The following is a 19,602-nucleotide window of genomic DNA, read 5'->3' on the forward strand; positions in this document are numbered from 1 at the left end:
TACCTGAAACCGGGCCAACTATAGCCCAATTTCAAAAGTTAGATGACGGAGGCCTATAGCCTCATTATTATATTTAACTATGCAACTTGCCTTCTTGGATCAGGTTGGTCACCTGTCCACCTGGCAGCCTCATTTACAGCCAGAAATGGGTGGGGTAGAGATTTGAGACTTTAACCAGCATCCCCCAACACCACTTGACCCAAGCACACCTGTTTTTTTATCTATTTGGAATTCAGCTGAATGTGACATGGAGATATCCAATAGCGACTCCAGCAGTTTATTAACCTACAGTAATTTGCTGGTTTGCACAATTTAACAGAAATAATTCACCTAGAGCATTTAGCCCTCCAACAAATCAAATTTATTGTGTTAACAAAGTCACTTAGAATTTAAACTCAGAACATTTCCTAGTCACAAGGTATTTTAAACAAGAACAAAATACACATGGTATCGCGTGTCTTCCAATGGGATGCATTAGCAATTGTCATTGTCTTTCAGAAACACACAACAGGCATGTGGACGAATCACAAGATAAAGTTGACCAAGGTAACAAACACACAAGAATGGTATTAGTTAAAACTTATAGGGATGGGGCTGTATTTTTCCACTCAAGCAAACTGTTAAACAATCTGCAGTAACTTGCAAAATTAGTTCCATAAAAGACATAGAAAATTAATATATTCACTAAAAAGGTATGTTTATTTTTTTCAAACATTGTTAGTACTCAGTTGTACACCATGTCTTAAAATCGTAGGATTTTCAAGTTACCCGTTTGCAATTCTTTAAAAGCAAGTATAGCTCATATGATTCACGTTTAAAGTTTTAGCGTTAAAGAAAAAAACAGACCAAAAGGTTCGTTTCAGCCGATCTGCATTTGGTCCATTTAATATCTAGTGCATAGAGTACTAGGTTGAGTGATCAGGACATTAAAAATTTTAGCCTCCTCCCAGTCAAAACAAATCTAAATTGGTATATACAGTACCTGTATAAATTCATACCACATATGTCTGAGTTGCAGAGGGTTATTTTATAACCTGTAAGCAATGTTGATAATAGCACATGACCTCAGGCCACGACATTCACCAGCATTTCACTGTTCATAAAAAAATCATTTTCTCATTGTACCATTATGGTATAAACAGAATTAGCACCTTGGGAGCAGTGGGATACTGAAAGGTAACACATAAGAGGTAATGAGATGCAGTCAAACCATCCTTCAGCTTTATAATTACATCTTCTGAATTTCTCTATCGTTCTGCATCCCATTGTTTCCAACTTGACAATTCTATACCTATTTACAAATAATTATATTACATGAGGTAAACTTCAACCATTCTGAACTCGGGCAACTGAAAGGTTTGTTCTACTCTCTGTTGTAAGTTGCTGATTAAAAATTATTGTATTGAGATTTTGGAATGCTGTAAATAGGATGTGTTTTTAATAAAGATGTAGCCAATATTAAAAACCTTTAGCACTAAAACGTTTCTTTAAATCCAAACTTAGACATATTGCTAATTTCCACTTCAAACACATTATGCTAAAAATTAAACTTAATACTTAAAATAATATTAATTTAAAATAATTAATCATAACTGGAAACAAAATCTCAACTTCAAGCAATACAAGAATGTTTTTCTTCTTATCGCCAAGTGACTCAGGTTAAGAAAGGTACATAAATGCAAACAGTCCAGGAGTCAATCATTCAATTCATTGGGATTCTGCACGTTATGGCTTAAACCAGAGACCTCCAAAGAATTAGTGACTCAATAAAATTATAGTACAATCTTAGTGCAGAGAAACATCCCCACCTCTTCCTACCAGCAGGTTACTGACTTTGATAAATATATTTTAAAATATTTTTAAGTAGAAAACTCACCAGGTTCAGGAATATAAAGCAGAATTAACAAATTAGACCTTGCCTGTAGAGCATTTCAATTTGACTCTTATTGGGAAACATACTCTGAATTGTATAATTTTAAAAACCATCAAGGGATCCTACGATAAATACAAGTCAAGATAACCAGATTGATTTCTGTGACATTTCCACACTAGATTTGTTATACACTTGCAAAAACAATGTTTTGTTTAAAACTGCTTAGTTCTGGTGAAACCATCAATCAATACGGAAATTCAAAAAGATCAGCCTCCCACGTTCCCACTTTCAGATCGAATTGCTCTCTTCACCTCAAATCAAAATTTAGGCTCTCAACAAAACATAACATGAAACTAAATTTGGAGTTTTTGAAAGTAGCAGCAAGAAATACTGGGGTCTGTGAATTTTGCTGTAGTATTTACCGGGGAGGTTGGTATCCTTTCAATTCATGTTTAATTTAGAAGAAATGGAGCTTGCTTATAGATGTACTGAATTGATCGGTTCTCCCTTCAAAGTTTTAAAATAAAGCCTTGAGAGCTATTTTAAGTGATCAAATGGGTTAAACCAATTCAACCATTGCGTCAAGCCCAAAGTCTAACCTACACTGAAAAAGGCACAATCAGATTCATATAAGTTACTCTAGGTAGATTTAACAAATCTTTTCAAAACCAAGTATCAAGACATTAACACAAGGTGCCAATTTTTATCTTGGACACCAAATATTGCAGTGGTTTAACATCAATACTAAATGAGGTATTACATTTTGAACACTGACAACTGCATATTCCCAGAGCAAAACCAATAAAGATTTTAATAGTTTGACAAAATATGTAACTGATCAGATAACCTCAAAAGCAATGTTGCTTTTAATGCAGCAGTCTGATACCCCTGAAAGAAACTAGGAAAGTTCCAGTAACACCTTTCACAATAACCCAGATATCAGACCACTCACTTAATTCTCAAAAACAAGAACATTCAAAGCTGCTTGCTTGCTGTACAGCATATACAGACCAGAAGGTCATAGAGCAGTTTTAGAAACACCAACACTAATTGTCTTTTAATTTTATAGCATATTTTATGTACATTGTATAACAAATTTTCAACATTTTTACAGTTAATGATTTTCCTGCCTTACATAAAACATCCTAAAATCTGTAAGCATGACTGAACTTAAAGGCATGCTTCTCTGAAAAAAAAACTTGAGTTTTGAAATACAAATCAAACATAATGTCAAATGTTACTGCATCCTTTCCAGTTTTCTAAAATATGAAACAACCATTTGGTTGCTATCGGTCCTGAGTTCACAGTAATAAAAATCAGTACAGTTCCTACAGTTCGGCTCCCGAAACTGTGAGTCACATTTGTGAACAGCTTATACACAAGTATAGCAATCATCCAAGGCTGTATTAAGACATCTTCACTAGTAATTGCGAAGTCTCTCATTTCAATCTGTCTGAGGTTAGCTGACAAAATTGTATACAAGGAACCTGGGTGTTCCACAATACTCTGTTGCAAAGAGTTTACCATCTGGAGTAGGATCCGAGAATGCAATCTCATCTTTACTCAAATACGATCCATATACGAAATTGCTCCTGCAAAAATAATACATTTATTTTTCTTTACAATATAGGACAATGGGATCAATTTTAAATGATACAAGTTGCTCAACAAAATCTTGAACACGGATGGGGCCAGTTTCATTTATGCAAATCTCCTCCCCTCCCCACAAAACCTCTTCCCTCAAGTATACTCCATGGTGCGGTGGTGCAGCCGGATCAAACCCCTGGGGCTTTCCCGCCACCTAGCACTGCCAGTCCTGAAGGCCCGCTCGTCTCGACCAGGGTCTCTCACGCTTGCAGCCATGGAGCACAGGGACTAGGCCACCTCCCTCTGGGACTGTGCCACATCACTCAGTGACTGTGTAACCTTCCTCCAGGACTGGCGCAGGTCAACCAGTGCCTGGGCAATGCTGACAACGCCCTGAGCCATAATTCTGTGACTGGGCCAAGTTATGGAGCGCCGCTGCAATGTCCAGGTGGCCCTGGTACATAGTTGCCTGTGAGAGGGCAGCCCTGTCCTGTGCCTCGGCCACCGCCTGCACAGAGTGCCCCAGGCCTTGGACATCCTGGCCCATGGCTGATACCTTTGCCCCAAGGCCTCCACCGTGGACACCACCCGTGCGGTGTTGGCCTGAGTGATCTGCATGGTCAGCACTGTCTCTTGCCCATGCAGGTGGTTGGACTCCTTCATCTGCACCCGCTGGATGGTTGCTGACAGCCCCTCACGTAGTTACTGACTCGCTGTCTGCATCTCCATTATCGATGAGACCACACTTACCAGACACCCGAGACCCGTCTAGAAAGCAGCTAGACTCCTAGATCGGCCCGTCCTCCGATCGTCCGCCCCCTCGGGGATCCCCACCTCCACCTGCTGTACCGTGACACGTGTGGTGCACACCTGATAGTGCCCTTGGAGCTTCTTCACTCAAGTGCCCACCCGAGGCGAGTTTCACTGGGACAGTGGAGGATGTTGGAGACAGCTGCGACAGGATGTCAGTGTCGTCCCCGGACAGGTGCTCCGGGGTGTCTTGGACTGGTGTTTTGGGGGCTCACATCACTGTCCGTTGCCTCATCGTCTCTGGAATCTGCTTGGGGTTGGGGACACAAGGGTCCGCTTCATGAAATGAAAATCACTTGTCACGAGTAGACTTCAATGAAGTTACTGTGAAAAGCCTCTAGTCGCCACATTCCGGCGCCTGTTCGGGGAGGCTGGTACGGGAATTGAACCGTGCTGCTGGCCTGCCTTGGTCTGCTTTAAAAGCCAGCGATTTAGCCCAGTGAGCTAAACCAGCCCCTGGACAGGTGATCTTGCAAGTCACAAGGCATGACTGGATCGTGGGTTGGGGGTCATGCCACTCACACCATGGGAATCCTCAACACAGTAGGGTCTCACTCGGTTGCCAGATGACAACCTCCGCCTTAATAACTGTGTACGGCAGCAGGTGGCAGCCTCCTTCCCACCCCGGGGAACAGGATGGCCCGCCTCTCCTCCAGTGTCCAGTAAGGTCTCGAGCACCGCATCCGCAAACCTGGGTGCTGCTCTCCGTGCTGCTATCTTGTTGGCTGGGATGAGTGTGTGTGTGGATTCAAGTGCTAATCTGCAGCTGCAGCTTGTCAGCCTCTCGAGTGGCAATCCCGGCCCCGGTGAATCGGACACCATTTTTCATTGGAATAGAAATCCACTGATTCAGTCCCAGAGTAAACACAGTTTCTGAAACAGAGAATCCTGCCCCATATTCTACCATTGCACGTTTGGCAATGATAAGGCCAGCTCATTTTCAATTACATTTGATAGACACATATTCCATATGACCAAGACGTTTTCTTGAATACTGTTTTCAGATTAGATTACCTTTTTTAGCTATGGCTATTTTCAATCCTTTGAAAGTTGTTAACTTCACTTTCAAATACAAAAAGGAATTTTCATCCTCAATGGATGAAAAGCCAATGTAAACAAACTTTTCCCTAATAAATATTACCCGAATAGCAGCATAAGGTTTCCTTCTGAAAAACATCTGTACTAATTTGACAAACCAAACAAAAGACGAAAAGTTTGAGCAATGTAACTTGCACGCACATCTATCGAAACCTACCAAATGTATCCTGTCAGACCCCTTACGAGGGTGTTTCTCCCGACTTGGAGTGTGGAGCTAGAATCACAGTCTCAAGAGTTGGGAGTGGGTCATTTACCATGAGGTAAGGAGAAATCTATCCACTAAAAGTTATGAATCTTTGGAATTCTCTACCTTAAGGAGCTGTGGATGTTCAGTTCTCAAGTATATTCTTTGGATACAAAGAGAATCAAGGGATAGGAGGATAATGCAGCAAGGAGTTGAGCATGCAAATCATCCATGATCTTATTGAACTGCAGAGCAGTTTTGGACAGTCAAGTGACTTACTCCTGCTATTTCTTCTAAGTTTATATTTCATACTGGACGACCTGGAAGAGAGGTGGGGTGCAACCCTATATCCAAGGTAGAATATGCTGCTTCCCATTTTAAATGGGGACATACAGATGATACCTTCTCTGCAAAATTATTTCCAGCATTTTCTGTTTCTATTGCAGAACAAGCAAGGTTGAAAGGTCAGAATCTGCTAACTCTAGAGGGCAACAGTAGTTAGAAAGTCCCGTCAGCAGCCTGCTCCAATTTTAAAATGAGGAATCAGCCACATTTGCTGACAACAATAGGATTTAAACCAATGGTCAGAAATGATGATTGGCGGACTTCCGGTGGCGGCTATGGAGGAGTAAGTCGCACATTTGGTAGCTCCTGCTTTGGTCGGACTTTTAGACCTTTCCCCCGTTTTTCTACCGGACTTGAATTGTAAAACGGATGTTAGGGGCAAGTGTTTACTGAATTCCCACTTCGGTGCATGGAGAGAAGGACTAGAAGTGTTTGTAAGGGCAGAAACAAAAAGATAGAGAAGGCTTGGGCTGTAGCTGCAACATAAGACAGCATGGCGGAGGTTCGGACCTCTGGCTTGTCGACCCAGCAGTCTATGGAGCAGCTGATGCAAGTCATTCAGGAATGCTTTGCTACGCAGAAACGGGGCTGCTTGGACCCGATAAAAGAGTCGATTGAGTGGTTGGAGCATAGATTGGACGCCCAGGATCGGGCGATCCAGAAGGTGGAGAAGGCGCTGGCTGAGCAGGAGGAACATCAGACTGCGGTGGAGCTGGAGGTGCTGAGGGACCAGCAGAAGAAGCTCCTGGAGAAGGTGGAGGTCCTAGAAAATAGGTCCCGCTGGCAGAACCTAAGAATCGTTGGGCTCCGGGAGGGGTCCGAAGGAACGGACGTTGGGGCATACATCGCAGACAAGTCTGTGAAGCTACTGGGGGATGGGGCTTTCTCCCGGCCCTTGGAGGTGGATAGGGCTCACAGAGCACTCGCGAGGAAGCCGCGAATGGGAAACCCCCCGAGGGCAATGGTGGTGAGATTCCACAGGTTCTCGGATAAGTAGCGCATTCTACAGTGGGCCAAGCAGACAGAGAGCTGTAAATGGGACATAGCATCTTGCGGGTTTCCCAGGACCTGAGTGCAGAGGTGGCCAGGAGGAGAGCAGGCTTCAATCAGATCAGGTCGATCCTTTTTAAGATAAAGGTGAAGTTTGGACTGTTATACCCAGCCCGTCTCTGGATCACACATGAGGATCAGCACTTCTACTTCGAGTCGCCTGAGGACGCTTTGGACTTTGCGAAAAAGAAATGGCTGGTGATGGATTGAGAATTTTGAACTTGGCTGCAACGTTCATGTTTTTGTTTTTTCTTTCTGTTTTTATAAAAAGTTTCTCGTTTTGCATTTCATGGAAGATGTTTGTGATGCCGGTTGCATTGATTTGGAACCAGCGGTAGAGCTGAGTGAGTTAAGGTTTTCATTTGCACTGTTGCGGGATGGAGGTGTGCTTGTTTTGATCTTGGTGTTTTTTCTGTTGGGCAATTGTGTGGGGATTTGAGGGAACAATAGGTGGGAGACTATCTGGCACCAGGGATGGGGGCCACCAAGCTAGCTGGGCGAGCTAGCTCTCAGAAGCACAGTGGGGGGTGTGCATATGTTTGGTTTAGTAAAGGGGTTGGGTTACAGGGTGTTGTTACTGGGGGGGGGGGGGGGGGGAAATGTTCTGCTGATGAGAGAGGGACTTGGGCTGAGGGACAGAGAGGAGGTTGGGGGCGGGGGCTGCCTGAGGATGGATCGGTGGAGCACGGAGCACGGGCTGGAGGCGGGCATAAAAAAGGGGATGGCTGATTGGCGGAGGGGGGGGGGGGGGGGGGGGTAATGAGCCCCCCAACTAGGCTGATCACCTGGAATGTTCGAGGGTTAAATGGGCCGGTCAAAAGGGCACGTGTGTTCGCGCATCTTAGGGGATTGAAGGTCAGTGGGAAGCTAGAGGGGGTGCAGGTGGTATTCGTAAATGTGCATGCGCCAAATTGGGATGATGTGGAGTTTATAAAGAGGGTCCTGGGGAAGATACCGGACCTGGAATTGCACAGGTTGGTCATGGGAGGGGACTTCAACACAGGTATTGACCCTGGCTTGGACTGGTCAAGCTCGAAAATGGGCAGGGGGCCAGCAATGGCAAAGGAACTAAGACAGTTCATGGAGTTGATGGGGGGGGGGATGGATCCATGGAGATTTGGGGAGCCGAGGGTGAAAGAGTTCTTCTACTCACACGTGCGTAAAGTGTATTCCCAGATTGATTTCTTTATTTTGAGGATAGCCTTGCTGGCTGGGGTGGCGGATACAGGGTACTCGGCGATCACAATCTCAGACCATGCTCCGCACTGGGTTGACCTGCAGGTTAGTAAAGACAGTACCCAGCGCCCGCACTGGAGGTTTGATGTGGGACTTTTGGCTGACGAAGGGGTGTGCGAGCGGCTGAGGAAATATATTCAAAGCTACGGGGGGGAAATTTCAGCAGCGTTGGTCTGGGAACTGAAGGCGGTGGTCAGGGAGGAGCTGATCTTGATCCGGGCCCACAGGGAGAAGGTGGATAGGGCAGAGACGGACCGACTGGTAAAGGAGATACTCCAGATTGATAGGAGGTATGCGGAGACCCCAGAGGCAGGGCTTTTAAGGGAGAACGGCGGAGGTTACAGGCGGAGTTTAGCTTGCTGACCACAGGGAGGGCGGTGGAGCAGCTGAGAAAGGCGAGGGGGGCGATCTACGAACACGGAGAGAAGGCCAGCAGAATTCTTGCACAGCAGCTTAGGAAGAGGGAGGCAGCTAGGGAGATAGGGAAAGTAAAGGATGGAGATGGGAACCTGGTTGGTGATTCAGTAGGGGCGAGTAAGGCGTTTTGGGATTTCTACAGCAGGCTGTACAGGTCGGAACGCCCTGCGGGGCCGGAGCGGTTGAGGTACTTCTTGGAGCGGCTGAATTTCCCATAGGTGGACGAGGAGCGGGGTAGAAGGGCTGGGGGCCCCGATTGGGTTGAAAGAGATAGTGGAGGGTCTGAAGGCCATGCAGTCAGGCAAGCTGCGGGGCCGGTCGGGTACCCACTGGAGTTCTATAAAAAGTTGTCTGGGATATTGATGAAGATGTTCAATGAGGCAAGGGAGAGAGGGGTGTTGCCCCCGATGATGTCACAGGCAACGATTTCGCTCTATGCGGATGGGCCTGATTCTGTACATTTCGGACCCAATATAGGGGATGGAAAAAATCATGAGGGCTCCAGGGGAATTTGGCCGGGTTTTCAGGGTATAAGCTTAATATGGGAAAGACGTGAGATGTTTGTGGTCCAGGCGAGGATTACAGGAGAGGCAACTGGGGGAGCTGCCGTTTAGGTTAGTAGAGGGAGGCTTTAGGTACCTAGGCATCAAAGTGGCGTGGGAATGGGACCGGCTGCACAAATTGAATCTGGCCCGGCTGGTGGCCCAAATGAAGGACGATTTTCAGAGATGGAACGCGCTTCCGTTGTCTCTAGCTGGGACGGTTGCAAACGGTGATGGCGGTCCTCCTGAGATTCCTATTTGTATTTCAGTGCCTCCCATCTTTATTCCGTGGTCTTTTTTAAGTGGGGTCAACAGAGTGATCACGGGCTTCGTCTGGGGGAAGCGGGGATATGGGGGAAAGCGGGGATATGGGGGAAAGCGGGGATATGGGGAAGCGGGATATGGGGGCGAGGGGATGGGGATATGGGGGGAAAGCGGGGGATATGGGGGAGAAGCGGGGGATATGGGGGCAAGCGGGGATATGGGGGCAAGCGGGGGATATGGGGGCAAGCGGGGATATGGGGGGGCAAGCGGGGATATGGGGGCAAGCGGGGATATGGGGGCAAGCGGGGATGGGGATATGGGGGCAAGCGGGGATAGGGGGCAAGCGGGGATATGGGGGCAAGCGGGATATGGGGGCAGGGGGATATGGGGAAGCGGGGATAGGGGGAAAGCGGGGATATGGGGGGAAAGCGGGGATATGGGGGGAATGCGGGGATATGGGGGAAAGCGGGAGATATGGGGGGAAAGCGGGGATATGGGGGAAAGCGGGGATATGGGGGAAAGCGGGGATATGGGGAAAGCGGGATATGGGGGAAAGCGGGGATATGGGGGGAAAGCGGGGATATGGGGGGAAAGCGGGGATATGGGGGAAAGCGGGGATATGGGGGAAAGCGGGGATATGGGGGAAAGCGGGGATATGGGGGAAAGCGGGGATATGGGGGAAAGCGGGGATATGGGGGAAAGCGGGGATATGGGGGAAAGCGGGGATATGGGGGAAAGCGGGGATATGGGGGAAAGCGGGGATATGGGGGAAAGCGGGGATATGGGGGGAAAGCGGGGATATGGGGGAAGAAAGCGGGGATATGGGGGAAAGCGGGGGATATGGGGGAAAGCGGGGATATGGGGGAAAGCGGGGATATGGGGGAAAGCGGGGATATGGGGAAAGCGGGGATATGGGGGAAAGCGGGGATATGGGGGAAAGCGGGGATATGGGGGAAAGCGGGGATATGGGGGAAAGCGGGGATATGGGGGAAAGCGGGGATATGGGGAAAGCGGGGATATGGGGGAAAGCGGGGATATGGGGGAAAGCGGGGATATGGGGGAAAGCGGGATATGGGGGAAAGCGGGGATATGGGGGGAAAGCGGGGATATGGGGGAAAGCGGGGGATATGGGGGAAAGCGGGGATATGGGGAAAGCGGGGATATGGGGGAAAGCGGGGATATGGGGGAAAGCGGGGATATGGGGGAAAGCGGGGATATGGGGGAAAGCGGGGATATGGGGGAAAGCGGGGATATGGGGGAAAGCGGGGATATGGGGGAAAGCGGGGATATGGGGGAAAGCGGGGATATGGGGGAAAGCGGGGATATGGGGGGAAAGCGGGGGATATGGGGGAAAGCGGGGATATGGGGGAAAGCGGGGATATGGGGGAAAGCGGGGATATGGGGGAAAGCGGGGATATGGGGGAAAGCGGGGATATGGGGGAAAGCGGGGATATGGGGGAAAGCGGGGATATGGGGGAAAGCGGGGATATGGGGAAAGCGGGGATATGGGGGAAAGCGGGGATATGGGGAAAGCGGGGATATGGGGAAAGCGGGGATATGGGGAAAGCGGGGATATGGGGGAAAGCGGGGATATGGGGGAAAGCGGGGATATGGGGGAAAGCGGGGATATGGGGGAAAGCGGGGATATGGGGGAGAAGCGGGGATATGGGGGAGAAGCGGGGATATGGGGGAGAAGCGGGGATATGGGGGAGAAGCGGGGATATGGGGGGAGAAGCGGGGATATGGGGGAGAAGCGGGGATATGGGGAGAAGCGGGGATATGGGGGAGAAGCGGGGATAATGGGGGAGAAGCGGGGATATGGGGGAGAAGCGGGGATATGGGGGGAGAAGCGGGGATATGGGGGAGAAGCGGGGGATATGGGGGAGAAGCGGGGATATGGGGGAGAAGCGGGGATATGGGGGAGAAGCGGGGATATGGGGGAGAAGCGGGGATATGGGGGAGAAGCGGGGATATGGGGGAGAAGCGGGGATATGGGGGAGAAGCGGGGGGATATGGGGGAGAAGCGGGGATATGGGGGAGAAGCGGGATATGGGGGAGAAGCGGGGAGAAGCGGGGATATGGGGGAGAAGCGGGGATATGGGGGAGAAGCGGGGATATGGGGGAGAAGCGGGGATATGGGGGAGAAGCGGGGATATGGGGGAGAAGCGGGGATATGGGGGAGAAGCGGGGATATGGGGGAGAAGCGGGGATATGGGGGAGAAGCGGGGATATGGGGGAGAAGCGGGATATGGGGGAGAAGCGGGGATATGGGGGAGAAGCGGGGATATGGGGGAGAAAGCGGGGATATGGGGGAGAAGCGGGGATATGGGGGAGAAGCGGGGATATGGGGGAGAAGCGGGGATATGGGGGAGAAGCGGGGATATGGGGGAGAAGCGGGGATATGGGGGGAGAAGCGGGGATATGGGGGAGAAGCGGGGATATGGGGGAGAAGCGGGGATATGGGGGAGAAGCGGGGATATGGGGGAGAAGCGGGGATATGGGGGAGAAGCGGGGATATGGGGGAGAAGCGGGGATATGGGGAGAAGCGGGGATATGGGGGAGAAGCGGGGATATGGGGGAGAAGCGGGGATATGGGGGAGAAGCGGGGATATGGGGGAGAAGCGGGGATATGGGGGAGAAGCGGGATATGGGGAGAAGCGGGGATATGGGGGAGAAGCGGGGATATGGGGGAGAAGCGGGGGGATATGGGGGAGAAGCGGGGATATGGGGGAGAAGCGGGGATATGGGGGAGAAGCGGGGATATGGGGGGGAAGCGGGGATATGGGGGGGGAAGCGGGGATATGGGGGGGAAGCGGGATATGGGGGAAGCGGGGATATGGGGGAAGCGGGGATATGGGGAAGCGGGTTATGGGGGAAGCGGGGTTATGGGGGAAGCGGGGATATGGGGGGAAGCGGGGATATGGGGGAAGCCAAGTGTCGGGGGGGCGTCGGATGCTCGGTCCATTCGCATCCCCGACCCATGTAGAGGCCCAGGGGCCATCAGGCACCCAGAGGGAGGAGGAGGTGCTGGGGCCCATTCCAGGTCCCCCTGTAGGGGAGACCCCGGAACACCGCAACACCTTGGACTCTCCCCCCCCCCCCCGGGTGGGCAACGGGCAGGACAGGCTGGCAGCTCGCCATCCCAGTCGCCCGAGCCGCAGCCTGGCCCATCTAGGCCAGGCTGTCCAGGAAACGGCCGCCAAAGGGGTGCCTAGTCACAGGGCAGGAATCATAGGAGTCCACCTCCAGTTCTGCTGTACCGTCTGGGAACCACCTAGACGTAGTCATAGGGCCCGTAAGGCCAGAAAATTAGACACTGAGTTGGCACGGGAGCAGGGGCCCAGGTTAGTTCTGGGCCAGGGTACGTGTAGGAACTGTTTGTTACTAAAATCACTTTCACACCTACAGAAGCTGCCTTTGTGCTCTGTCCGATGCGTGCGGGGGTGTGGTGTGAGGTGAGCGCCAGTGGGTGTGTGAGGAGTGATAGAACGTCGGCCTCAGGTGAGTGTGCCCCCCCTACCCCCGAGTCGCCCTCGTCATCCCCCCTGGCAGACGATGGGACCGTGCGCTGCAGTGTCACAGCCGCATGCAGAGACGGTCCCGTGGAGGGTGGTACTGTGGCCATGGGTCAGAGATTGTCCGAATGACGTAGAGCCCAGAGCTCATCGCAGGGCGGGTTGTCATCATCCTCCATGGCCTGCAATTGACACGCTTCCCCGGCGACCGTGTGAGCCCGGCCCATTGTGCCGCAGGTGAATGTGCAATGGAGGGGGTGGTTGGTGTTAGGTGGGTGGGTGGGGTGAGGGTGGTTGGCTGGTGCCATAGTGTGCAGTCTGTGCCCATACTCGGCGATTCCCGCATCCCCTTAGTCCGTGAACCGGGCGGCCATCAGCCTGTCCTGTGCCCGTTGGCCCAGCCGGTAACGGTGGGCAGCCTCCCGTCCATGTCCAGCCCATCTGTCCTGACCATTGCCCCCCATCCTCCTCATCTGGGGAGGTCTGCGCCTTGTCTTGCTGCTCCTCCCCATCCCCCTCCTCTGCCTGCAGCACATCGTCCCTCTGCTGGGCTCTTTTGTGCAGGACGCAGCAGACACAACAATGCAGCCGACCCTATATGATGGGTACTGGAGGGCCCCTCCAGAGCGGTCCAGGCACCTGAAGCGCATCTTTAGCAGCCCAAAGCACCTCTCTATCACACCTCTGGTCGCTGCATGGGCATTGTTGTAGCGGTTCTCCGCGTCAGTCTGTGGCCTCCGTATAGGCGTCATGAGTCACGACCGCAACGGGTAACCCGTTGCCCAAACCAGCCCCTTAGCCAGAGGTGGGGGGCCGTCCCTCGAACATGGTGGGGTTGAAAGATTGCGCCAATACAAATGAGTCATGTACACTGCCCGGGTACTGGGCACAGACGTTCAGGATCATCATGCGGTGGTCGCAGACTAGCTGAATGTTCATGGAATAGGTCCCCTTTCTATTCGTGGACATGGCCTTGTTTCCGCAGGAGGCCGCACAACGACGTGCATCCCATCGATCGCCCCCCTGGACCATGGGCATCCTGGCCTTCGCAGCGAAGCCCGCTGCCAGGGCATCCTGGCTGACCCGGTGCACAGGGAACTGGATGTAGCGGTCCGCAATGGCATATAGGGCATTTGTCACTGCATGGATGCACCGGTGCCTGCAAGATGCTGGACAGGTCCCCACTCGGCACCTGGAATGACCCCGTGGCATAGTAGTTCAGGGCCAGCGTACCCTTGACGACCACGGGGAGAGGGTGTCCACCCCCAGTGCCACGCGGTGCCAGGTGTGCCATCAGGTGGCAGATGTGTGCCACGGTTTCCCGGCTCATCCGGAGTCTCCTCCTGAATGCCCGGTCCGTGAGGTCCTGGTACCCTTACCACACCCTCCTCTCCTCCCCGGCACACACCCTCCCCACGCCCCCCTCTCCTCCCCGGCACGCACCCTCCCCACTCCTCCCCGGCACGTGCCCTCCCCACGCACCCCCTCTCCTCCCCGGCACGCGCCGTCCCCTAACCCCACCCCTCCCTGGCACGCTCCCTCCCAACCACCCCTCCCTGGCACGTTCCCTCCCCAACCACCCCCTCTCTCCTCCACGGCATGCACCTCCCCAATCGCGCACCCCCCCTCTCCTCCCCGGCACGCTCCCTCCCCAACCACCCCCTCCACGGCATGCACCCTCCCAAACGCTCCCCCCCACCCCTCCCCCTCTCTGCTCCCCGGCACGCACCCTCCCCAAGCCTTCCCCCCTCTCCTCCCTGGCACGCACCCTCCCCAACCCCCCCCCCCTACGCGCCATCCCCGGCCACCCTCCCCAAACGCCCCCCTCTCTCCTCCCCGTCACGCACCCCCCCCCTTCCCCGGCACAGCCCCCCCCCCCTCCTACCCGGCACGCACCCTCCCCAACCCCCTCCCCGGCACGCACCCTCCCCCCCCCACCCCCCTCTCCTCCTCAGCACGCACTCTCCCCAACCCCCTCCATCACTCGACCTCCTGGCCCCCCCCCCCTCCCCAGCACGCAACCTCCCCAAATGTGCCCTCTCTCCTCCCCGGCACACCCTCCCCAACCCTTCCCCCCCTCTCTTGCCCGGCACGTACGCTCCCACGCACTCCTCTCCACGGCACGCACCCTCCGCACACCCCCTCTTCTCCCCGTCACGCACCCTCCCCACACTCCCCTCTCCTCCCCGGCACGTGCCCTCCCCACGCACCCCTCTCCTCCCCGGCACGTGCCCTCCCCAACCCCACCACTCCCTGGCACGCCCCCTCCCCAACACCCACCCCCCCTTCCCCGGCACGCACCCTCCCCAACACCCCCCCCCTCTCCTACCCGGCACGCACGCTCCCCAACTCGCACCCTCCCCACGTCCCCCTCCCCTACCCGGCACCGCACGCTCCCCAACTCGCACCCTCCCCACGCCCCCCCTCCCCTCCCCGGCACACCCCCCCCCCCACGCCCCGCTCTCCTCCCCAGCACACCCCCCCCCCCAAACTCACCCCTCTCCTCCTCAGCACGCACTCGCCCCAACCCCCCGCCCCCTCTCCTCCCTAGCACGCACCCTCTCCATCACGCGACGTCCTGGCTGCCCCTCCTCCCTGGCACGCACCCTCCCCAAACACCCCCTCTCCCCTCCCTGGCACACATCCTCCCCAACCCTCCCCCCCCTCTCTTGCCCGGTACGTGCCCTCCCCACGCCCCCCCTCTACTCCCCGGCACGCACCCTCCCCACGCTCCCCTCTCCTCCCCGGTACGTGCCCTCCCCACGACCCCCCCCCGTCCTCCCCGGCACGTGCCCTCCCCAACCCCACCCCTCCCTGGCACGCTCCCTCCCCAACCACCCCCTCTCTCCTCCATGGCACGCACCCTCCCAATCGCTCCCCCTCCCTCCTCCCCGGGCACGCACCCTCCCCAACCCCTCCCCCTCTCCTCCCCGGCACGCACCCTCCCCAACCACCCCCCCCCCCCCTCCACCCCAGCACACACCCTCTCCATCACTCGCCATCCCCGGCCACCCTCCCCAAACGCCCCCTCTCTCCACCCCGTCACGCACCCTCCCCAACACCCCCCCTCCCCAACACCCCTTTGACCAGATAGTAAAATTGGTTATACAATATTTCGACCGAGGCCCTTAATTTTCCTGCAACGTTTTAAGTTTAACCCTACTGAGAGGGATCATGGAGAGCCTGTGTCAACCTTCAAAAGCCAGGATTTACCAGCTTGCTCAGCACTGGGTTCGGGACCCTGCTTAATTACATGTTGCACAATTGGCTGGTTTGTGAGATATACAACATTAATATTCAGAAGAAGCTTTTGGCAAAGACCACGATTACATTGGAAAAGTGATCGATATAGCTCAATGACGCAGTGCACCGAAAAAGGCGCAGCAGAGTTCCAAAGCATGGCTGAAGGAGAGTTAACAGTATGGGGCAGTATGGCCGCGAGGTCTGCGGTGGGATCAACAGGCATAGCACAGAATCAGACACGGTCCCTGGGACCGGACCGAAACCCAAGGAGCGGGAAGAAGTGGGGCATCAACCCAAGTCCAAGGTGGACTGTTGTCGTTTCGAGGGAGACGATCCCCAGGAGACCTGTCATATTCAGGAGTTTATCCCCAGGAGACCTGTCATATTCAGGAGTTTCTCTACTTCTGATGTACATTCAAGTACGTTGCCACGCGAGGCAAAGCACGCCAATGCATAAACATAACAAGCAATAGCAGTCCACAGTGCCACATAGTGGAGAAGAGCTCTGAAGGACAGTATGCAATGTATTGATTGAATGCAGTCCAATTGAATAAGATGGCTCCAATTGAAATTATCTTATGAGTAAATGGTAAACCCCTCAAAGTGGAAGTCAACGCCGGGGGTTCGGTGACCATAGTGGGTGAGCAGATTTTCCAATATCTTTGTGCAGAAACTCAGTCTTTAAGCTTTAAAGAGTACTACAGTCAAGCTTTCAACATTTTGAAGATCCATGGAAAAGCCAATACCCCAGTGGCCTACAGAGGGCAGGAGGCCAAACTGCCTTTGGTTGTTGTGGAAGGACATAGGACCAGTTTGTTGGGAAGAGACTGGTTACAGAAGATTTAGCTCAAATGACTGGAAATTGCCTTTCCACTGGTATCCTCCAGGATGTCTTAAGGAGCTATGAAGACATCTTCTACAAGGAACTGGGCCGGATTATGGCCGCAAAAGCCAAATTGTATGTCAACCCGGATTAGACGGCTACGTTCTTCAGAGCCAGACCAGTGCCATACGCATTGCATCAGAAGGTTGAAGCAGAGCTAAGAGATTGGAAGAGCAAGGTATAATCAAGCTGGTTCAGTTTTCAGAGTGGGTGGTTCTGATAGTCTATGTCCTTAAACCTGATTGTTCGATAAGGATTTATGGGGATTGACCATAAATCAGGCTGCCCAGGTCGACCGGTAGCAGATTCCCCAAATCAAGGACTTCTATGCCAAGCTGGCGAGGGGGGCTTATCTATTCAAAATTGGATCTCAGTTATGCCTACCCGAAACTAGAGTTGGATATGGAGTCTCAGAGGTTTGCTACAATCAATATCCACAAAGCTTCGTCCAGTATACCAGACTGCCGTTCAACATTGCTTCAGCCTGTGCTATCTCCAACGCACGATAGAAAATCTCCTCTAGGGAATTCCCATGGTGATGGTTTACCATAATGACATGCTAGCCACCAGCACTACACCAGAAGAACACATGGCCCTCCCAGAGGAAGTATTAAAGAGGTTTTGTGATATAGGGTCCACCTAAATAGGCTCAAAATTTACTTCTCAGGTTTCAGAAGTGACGTACCCAGGATTTTGCAAAAATGCAACAGGGTTGCAACCCTGGAAGAAAAGGCCATGGCGAGACGGAACATCCATCCACCCAAATATGGCAGTGAGCTTAATCCTTCCTCAATATGGTGAATTACTATGGGAGGTTCATTTTGAATTAAGCCATAACAATGGCACCAGCAATTAGGGAAGACTCAGCGATGGTAATGGAGAGCCCCAAAAGAAGTTTTCAGAGTTGTGAGGCAAACATTACGAGTCTTCAAACTTCTTGGAAAACCCAATTGTGCTTACATGTGATGTCTCCCCCTACGGCATGGGAGTTTTGTCCCATAATGGGAGATGGTTCAGAGCGCCCCATCACCTTTGCCTCAGTGAGCCATTCAGAAGCAGAATTAAACTATGCCCAATTTGCGAAGGAGGGCTTAGCGGTTATATACGATGTGAAGAAATTCCACCAGTATGTGTATGGTTGACAGTTTGACATAAGTAACCAACCACAAGCCATTACTGAACCTATAACGGGAAGATAATCCCATGCCGCCCATAACCTCGGCAAAGGTGTAGCATTGGGCTTTGCTGTTGGCAGCCTACAACAATGCATTCCAGCACCGACCCGAGACACAAATTGCTAATGTGAATCCATTAAGCTTCTGCCCCTACCCAAGAACATTCCACCACCACATGTAGCCCAGGAGATCATTCTGGCTTTAAACTTCCTAAACACACTGCCAGTGGCTGCTGGGCACATCTGCAACTAGACACAAGAAGCTGGTTTAGCACAAGGCTAAATCGCTTGCTTTGAAAGCAGACCAAGGCAAGCCAGCAGCACGGTTCAATTCCTGTACTAGCCTCCCCGAATAGGCGCCAGAAATGGCGACTGGGGGCTTTTCACAGTAACTTCATTTGAAGCCTACTTGTGACAATAAGTGATTTTCACCCTGGCAAATCTGCGCTGCAGTTTTTTCAGTGCTATCACATCCCTCCTGTAACGTGGATTCCAGAACTGCACACAATACTCGAGCTGTGGCATAATCAATTGCTTTACAGTTTCAGCATACCCTCCCTGCACTTCAAGTTAAGTATACCAGACACCTTCTTAACCACTTTATTCACCTGCCCTCCTAAACTTAAGGAACCGGAGTACATGCACACTCTGGTCCCTCTGTTTCTCGGGGCTTCCCAGAGTCCTGCCCCTCTGATTCTCGGTGCTTCCCAGAGTCCTGCTGTCATCATGTATTTTCTTTCTTGTTTGTCCTGCCCAAGTGCATCGCCTCACACTTATCTGGATTGAAGTCCATTTGTCACTGATTAGCCCATCTGACCAGCCCGTCTATATCCTCCTGTAATCTAAAGCTTACCACCTCATTAGTTTTCGTAATATCCATGAACTTATTGATCAACCCTTCTATATTCAAGTCTAAATCATTTATATAGACCACAAACAGCACAGATCCCTACGGCCTCCAATAGACACAGGCTTTCCAGTCAGAAAAGCACCCCTTGGCCATCACCTGCTGCTTACTGCCAGTTAACCAATTTTGGATCCAATTTGCCAAATTCCAATCCAATCTGCCTACGGTGCTGAGGACCCGGGTTCGAATCCCGGCCCTGGGTCACTGTCCATGTGGAGTTTGCACGTTCTCCTGGTGTCTGCGTGGGTTTCACCCCCACAACCCAAAGATGTGCAGGTTAGGTGGATTGGCCATGCTAAATTGCCCCTTAATTGGAAATAAAAATAATTGGGTACTTTACATTTTAAGAAAAAAATGTACTTAACTAAAAACTCCAGAAACAAAACTGACATCTATGAGTGAATGTCGGTTTAATTGTAGTTTGCGGCCATATACTTCCATTTTCAAATTTAAAAATTTATATTTTTACTATAT

The 19,602-nt window shown here is 52.1% G+C and overlaps 1 protein-coding gene across 1 annotated transcript in view; it reads right to left on the reverse strand.

Moving 5' to 3' along the window:
* Nucleotides 1–338: 338 nt before the first annotated feature.
* LOC140385583 (uncharacterized) overlaps nt 339–19,602 on the reverse strand; it is a 58,886-nt gene continuing 39,622 nt past the window's right edge. Inside the window, exon 10 of the mRNA XM_072467888.1 lies at nt 339–3,465. Within this exon, the coding sequence (XP_072323989.1) occupies nt 3,333–3,465 (133 nt within the window). The 3' untranslated portion in view covers nt 339–3,332. The remainder of the gene's footprint in view (nt 3,466–19,602) is intronic.

Source organism: Scyliorhinus torazame, chromosome 11 (assembly GCF_047496885.1).
Source record: "Scyliorhinus torazame isolate Kashiwa2021f chromosome 11, sScyTor2.1, whole genome shotgun sequence".
Classification (NCBI taxonomy): Eukaryota; Metazoa; Chordata; class Chondrichthyes; order Carcharhiniformes; family Scyliorhinidae; genus Scyliorhinus; species Scyliorhinus torazame.